General features: G+C 37.9%; 1 protein-coding gene across 1 annotated transcript; it reads right to left on the bottom strand.

Annotated features, from left to right (window-relative positions):
- Window positions 1-2664: 2664 nt before the first annotated feature.
- On the bottom strand, window positions 2665-4581 carry LOC116260965 (uncharacterized). Its single transcript, XM_031639521.2, has 2 exons — window positions 4306-4581; window positions 2665-3572 (listed from the first exon to the last, which is right to left on the bottom strand). Exons 1-2 carry the CDS (start codon window positions 4474-4476, stop codon window positions 2937-2939), a joined length of 807 nt encoding a protein of 268 aa, XP_031495381.1. The 5' UTR covers window positions 4477-4581; the 3' UTR covers window positions 2665-2936.
- Window positions 4582-6533: the final 1952 nt, after the last annotated feature.

Here is a 6533-nt window from a genome sequence, read left to right as displayed (position 1 = left end):
TACTAAGTTATATGATATGTTGATATCTCAGGGCATTCGTGGCTATGGCTCTCTCCACTAACAACAATAATATTCAATCTAGTAATGATGTTGACTCAAACAATGTTGAAGATCATTCCAATACCAACACTGAGTGGTACCCCGATATAGGGGCCACACACCATTTTACATCCTTAGATCATGCTATGAAAGGTACTTGCCCACTCAGCTACTGTTGGTAACCATGCCCAAATGTCAATTAGCAACATTGGAAATATTGAATTGCCTTCAAAATCTGGTCCTTTATATTTCAAGCAAGCTTTACATGTGGCTAATGTTTAGAACTGATGTCTGCTTCAAAATTCACAAAAGTAAGTCATGCATGTTTGAGTTTCACCTAATGGTCTCATAAGAGCTTTCTGATGGGGCAGATTCTTTACGCATGACCAAATAAGAAAGGACTATATGTCTAGTCATCAGTACCCACCAACAACCATGGTGATGCTTCTGGAGTTTCCACTTTCTGGTTGACAAATAAAGGCTTCCAAGATGACACCAACCATTTAGTTATTGTTTTTAAGCATCCTTGTTTAACTGTTGATGTTTGGCCATTACTGTTAAGGGCACTCACTTAATCAAATTTGGTATAGACTACAAGATGAAAATTTAGTTTCCGTTCATGGCAAGAGTCAAATGGAATTTAGTTCAGCTTGTGTTGTTGGCCAAGATGCACCACTTGTCTTTCACAAAGTCAGAATTTCATGCTACTCAACCTCTTGACTTCGTTAATGGTTGACTTTTGGAGGGCTGCTTCATGCCTTTAATTATCAAGACAAATTATAGTACTATTTGTTAAGTGGAACATTTTTCCCAGTTTCAAGGGTTTTTCCTCTTGCAAAGAAATCCAACACCTTCAAATGCTATCAATTGCAAAAAGTTGTTAAAAGTCAGTTAGAAATTAAACAAGGTAAAAAAATTTCGTAGCTACAATAGAGGGGAATTCATAAGTAAAAGGCTTTCTGATTTTCTTGCTTCCCTTCAATGATGACTCACTTGTTCTCACACCTCTCAACAAAATGGGATAGTGGAGAAAAAACATCGTCAGGTAATGAAAATTGGTTTAAGCATACTTGCTCATGCCAGTTCACCAAAGCATTTTTTTGGATGGACGTTTTTAAAACTGCCATTCACATGATTAATATTGGTGGATTTACAACATAAAACTCCTTATGCAAAGTTGATTGGTGAAAATTCTAGATATGATTACATGAGAGTTTTTGATGCACGATCTATCCCTTTATGAGAGACTATCACAAGTCCATGTTTACCCCCCGATCTCAAGCCTGCATATTTATTGGGTATGGAAATTGCTACAAAAAAATATTTATGCAACAAAAACAAGATATTATTTGCATGCGAGCTGGCTGCCTTTTCCAGCATATCCCTGGAATAAAGTGAGAATGAAATTGAGAAAGGAGTAGAGGAAGGGGATACGGCAAAATGATTGCCACTAGAAATCTTGTCGCTTTGTTTTGTTGCTTCCTTTAAGCATTCCCCATGCTGGATGGATGGGAGAAGAAAGGCTACTAGATTGCAAACTTATGTTTTATTTGTCATCAAGAGGAAGAAACAACTCTTACCATCAGGAGGAGGAAATAAATTAATGCATTCTATTTACATGCGAGTTTGCTGCCAACCTATGGATGTTTTTGTTCATAGGTTTAGAAAGAGGAAATGCCCACACCCTAATGTAAGTAGGGAGCTGAAAGCATGGTTCAGCTGTCAATGCTTGAAAAGAGGATTTGGGAGTTCGAGGGTCTGAAAAATCTCATTTTGTCTAATTATTTGGAGCTTAGGAAACATTAGGACAAGTGTGTGATTGGAGCAAATTTGGGAAGGTGTTGGAGGAAGCCTGGAAGTTTGACAGAATGGTGTGGATGCCATCATGGCTTTGTTAGAAGACAGATCGAGCGAGTAGATGGACTGCCAAATTTGTTATTAAATTTTAATGTAGTGGCAGAATCAAATTGGATTTGGTCATAGATTTGCGTCAAACATTCAATCAAGATTAGGCATTGGCAGGTCAATCCTACAGACATACACCCTAAGGCAGGGGCCGCAGACAAGAATAACTGATGTTCTCCAGCGAAGCGGGTTATATACGCCACCAACATGCATGAAATTTTCATATGCCAATATCTTAATGAAAAAAATGCCCCTTATTAATAGAAAAAGAGAACTTTTATGAGGACAAAAAAAAACTGAAAAAAGTCGATAAAGTTTAGACCTAATGATTGTGTCAGTTCATATATGCCGATCATTATGAGCAATATACTCTTTTGAGTGGCAAAAAAATGCCTTTGTTTTTTTATCGCACTCATGTCGTTATCTCATAATCATTATCTCATATCCCATGTTGCAATCTCATGTCCCACATCATTATCTCATACCACCTCTTTTCATTATCACAGATGCTATGGGTATGAGATAGTGACAGGAATATGAGATAACGGAAAAAGGAATGAGATAATAGGTATGAGATAGCAATAAGGTTAAGGATGTTCGTTGTATACTAGGACATTGAAGTATATGCATAATGGTGGTAGTAAAGTCCACCCTCAGTGTATGTTTGTTATGCACACGGGGGTAGCGTACAGAACTTGATCTCATTCTCAGGGTTCCAAACCATCCAGGTTTTCATTCAACGCTTTTTACAATAAAAATTGTAGAAATGCAATCCATGAATAATGTTGTAGTACTAAAGTTCAAGAACTTTTTCCTTTTAAAGAGGAATCGCTTCTTCATTTTCCGTTCCTAAATTTAAAGATCAACTTCAGTTCCTTCGGTTTTACCTAATAATGTTTAAAAATCCATCACATAAAGTGATTACCAATTGAAATGCTTTGATTCAATATCCATATAGACAACTGAATTCAGGCAGATCATCCAAACCCTGATCATGTGGTGGCCGTGATCTGCATCGCATCTGTATACTGCATCGTAGAAACTAACTGGCTGCTAGGATCCATCTGTGGCATATCATGGCGGTGAAGTCGGCGCTGCCGTTGCCTCTGGCTCAGAGCTTTGCCTTCCTTAGACGACCCAAATTGTAGCAGGGGTGTTGAATTAGTGTCTAAGAAATGCATCATGGCCACCATGCAAATTGAGCCCACAAACATGGGGATTGGACCAAAGATCCAGAGTAGCAACGTGGTAGCAAAGTAGAGAGCCCTGAGGCCTAGAGACCAGAAATTGCCTCCCCTGATAACAGCTCGCTGAACGTATCCGACCGGAATTTCGCAGTCCGGCGTGCTGATGAGAAAGTTGGCATGAACGAAGTGCCGAGCAGACTGAACGAAGAAGGTGAACGCAAGGAGGAAGAAGGCAAGGAGAGTCACATATTTCACGCTGGTTGTGGAGGGAGTTACATCCCCATAGATCACACTGCTTCTGAAAATATTTGAAGAGGAGGTGCTGCCTATCCAGGTGCCTATTAGAGAGCTAAGTGCAATAGAGATCGATGCTAGGTATGTTGCTGCGGATAAGTTGCTTGAGAGCACATCCAGAGCCATGCTGCAATCACCAGCGCCCCTCTGCAGCCAATCGGCATCAACATTAGATGTTGAAACATCAAACATCATTTTTATGTAACAAGAGATTAAAGGTGATATATGTCGTATTATTGTAGTACTTTTGTTCGTGATATTATCAAAGGCTAGCTAAACTGAAAATAAAATGTGCCCGAGAGTTGCTTATTAAACCAAGATTCCTACGAAAAGTCTGGCTTACGATAGCTTATCAATTTAATTGAGTTTTTGAACTTTTCTTTCCCCTGTAAGCTAAGTGAGTATTCAATTTTCATCATTCAGGAAGATGATGGTGTGAAACCAGTTATGGACATGTTCGGCTGTACTTGTGTACCTATCCATTTTGTGAAGATGTGCTTTATGTCCTTTTAAGTCTTCTTTGAAGATTTTAAACGTACCCATGTGATCTCTACTGTCGTAAACTTTGAACATCAACTCCTGCCTCCCTTCTATTGAGACATAAATGTGAAATGGAAATGATCACTCCATCATTCCATTTTGGACGAGACAGAGATCGGGAACTAAAAGAGGGCAAGGCATCGAACGTTCTCCGTTGGATAACACAGTATATGCAGATTCTCTTGCAATAGAATATGTCTACGAAACAAGATCTACCTAATATAAGATTTTCTCTTGAGCCAGCCTAATTCATGAGACTATGCCTCTCTGTTCATGTTTATTCAGGGAGGGAGGGAGGGAGAGAGAGAGAGAGAGAGAGAGAGAGAGAGAGATTCAGTACCTGCAGCATTCTTTCTACCCAGGCCTTCTTATTGTGATTCTCGTATCCAATCACCGTTGTCTCCGGCCATCGCAGCACTCGGTAGAGGAGAAGGAGATGGTAACCAAACATGAGGGTCAGGCTCGATGGTACCAAGACCACATCCAGCAACTCCTTGATCTCCATCACCATCGCCGCTCCTCTTTCTTTTCATCCTGCGCAAACTCCCATCACCCCCTTTCAGTTTGCGTTTCCTCCTCTTCCTTTCCTTGATTAATAATGAGAGCAGAGATGTTTCGCCAGAAGCAAAAGCTGTTTTAAGCAACTCACGTCACACGCATCAGTTAATCTATTTTCTTTTATAAAGAACCATTTTACAGATAAACGGCTCAACTTTTGAAATATTTAAAATTGTTGATAACAACTTAAGTTTATAAAATAATTCACAACGACACACTTCATGAATAAAAAAATTAGTACATCTAAAGAAGGCCACTCTACTCCTATAAAGCAGCAACTTGATAACAAAGAGTTTTTGTGAGAGAATGCGTGACAGATGTCAAATTGTTGAAAATTTGACTTAGAATATGATTTGTAAAATTTGTGGAAGAAGTTACCTTTATCTATTAAAGGTAATGCAATCTTTTAGGATATAGTTTTGGCATTTTCCATTGTCACGTGTTTGTGAATTATTTTATAAAGTCAATGAGATTTATAGTCATTATAAATGTTAAGCGGTTGTTTGCAAGTAGATAAAAAGTTTAAATGAAATTCGTGCAAAGATGTCACAAGGAATGTGCTTCAATTTAAATGCACTAAAGAAATAGGGTGCCCTTTATTTATGTTAGTTAGGTTGTTTTTGGAAAACAATATTGCCTTATAGATAATTTGTTGTATCTTTACCTAATCTTATTTGATAACATCATCCTAACGTTTGCACTATTAATATTAATTTCATCATTACCTAAACTTGGTTGACAATTATTAAGTTGACCCTGCAAAGGAGATAGTTGTTTTGTTAGTATTAGAAATTTTTTATAGCAGAGGTTAGAATATAGTTTTAAAATTTTAACACGAGAAATATAGATTCAAAATTTTAACAAAAGTTAAACTATAATTTTTTTTATATAGGTTCAACTATAAACTTTATAATTTATAAGTAAAATTTTGAATATCTTAAAAATGTGAGGGTCCCAAAAATCTAAATATTTTGATCTTTCTCTTTCAAAGGACACTTGCGTAATTTTATCGTAATTATGTTTTCTGTTTTGGATTAATGCAAAGCAAAATAACAAAAAAGAAAAGCTTGCCACATTACAAAAGCGTGATACGTGGATCGGTGGATGGCACAAATGTAGTGATAAATAATCTAAGAAAATAATGCATGAAGTGAGAAGCAAGATCACAAGAGGGGAGAGAAAGGAATTCGGTTTTTTCTCTGCAAGCAACGGATGGCGAACACGCCACGCATTGAACGGTGACCGATATTGCTTTCGAAAAGAATACTTTATTCAAAAAGTTCAGTTTTCTTTATCCATCTCTTATGTTGTGTTGTGTGTTATTGACATATTCGTCCCGACTTGCGATGATTGACAAATTCGTCTCTATAAAATTGAGTTCCTTGATGAAAACTGTTTTCAACTTTTTTATAATAAAATTGTATAATACCATTAAGAAAATAACAAGGATGAATAGCATGTCGAATCATTACAAAAACTGCTGAGCCGTCGGCCCACCTAGAAATGTTAAAGTAGAAGCCGCGTCCACGGTCCGACTTTCGGCTCGCATACCAGAACTTCCCATCGAAATTTGGAACAGGCGCGCCCGACCCGGCTCACATGATTGACGCAAGGTAGCTGCTGTGAATATACACATAAGAAAGGAAGGCAAGGTGATCTAAATTAAAATTTTATGTAAATTTTGAAAATTTTAGTTTCGTCTATCCACAAAATTTGAAAAAATATATTTCAGCTCATGTTAAGGTTTTGAAACTATAATTCAGCCTCTACAACCTCAAATTCGTAGCTTGCTTGTTAGGGTTAACCAAAAGTGAGGAGTGGGGATGGACTGATCCTACTAGAACTGCCAACAAACTTCAAATTTTTGAAGGGAGAGACAAGGTTGGCGATAGTGGCACGAAAGTGGAAGAAGGTTGACCTCTTTCCATAGATTGGGCGGTTGACAAGCCCAACGAATAAAGCCAGTTCGGCAGATGGAGGTGTGCTCTCCGTGCTTCTCAGGTAAGAGGC

This window comes from Nymphaea colorata, chromosome 9 (genome assembly GCF_008831285.2).
Source record: "Nymphaea colorata isolate Beijing-Zhang1983 chromosome 9, ASM883128v2, whole genome shotgun sequence".
NCBI lineage: Eukaryota > Viridiplantae > Streptophyta > Magnoliopsida > Nymphaeales > Nymphaeaceae > Nymphaea > Nymphaea colorata.
The sequence above is the reverse complement of the archived record's forward strand: the minus strand, read 5'-3'. Positions and strand labels throughout refer to the sequence as shown.

Bases quoted from the DNA above. Each gene is read 5' to 3' on its own strand.
- LOC116260965 (XM_031639521.2), bottom strand. From the start codon at position 4,476: ATGGTGATGGAGATCAAGGAGTTGCTGGATGTGGTCTTGGTACCATCG. The intron at 3,573-4,305 runs GTACTGAATCTC...GATTGGCTGCAG, and splicing joins GGGTAGAAAGAATGCTGCAG to AGGGGCGCTGGTGATTGCAG.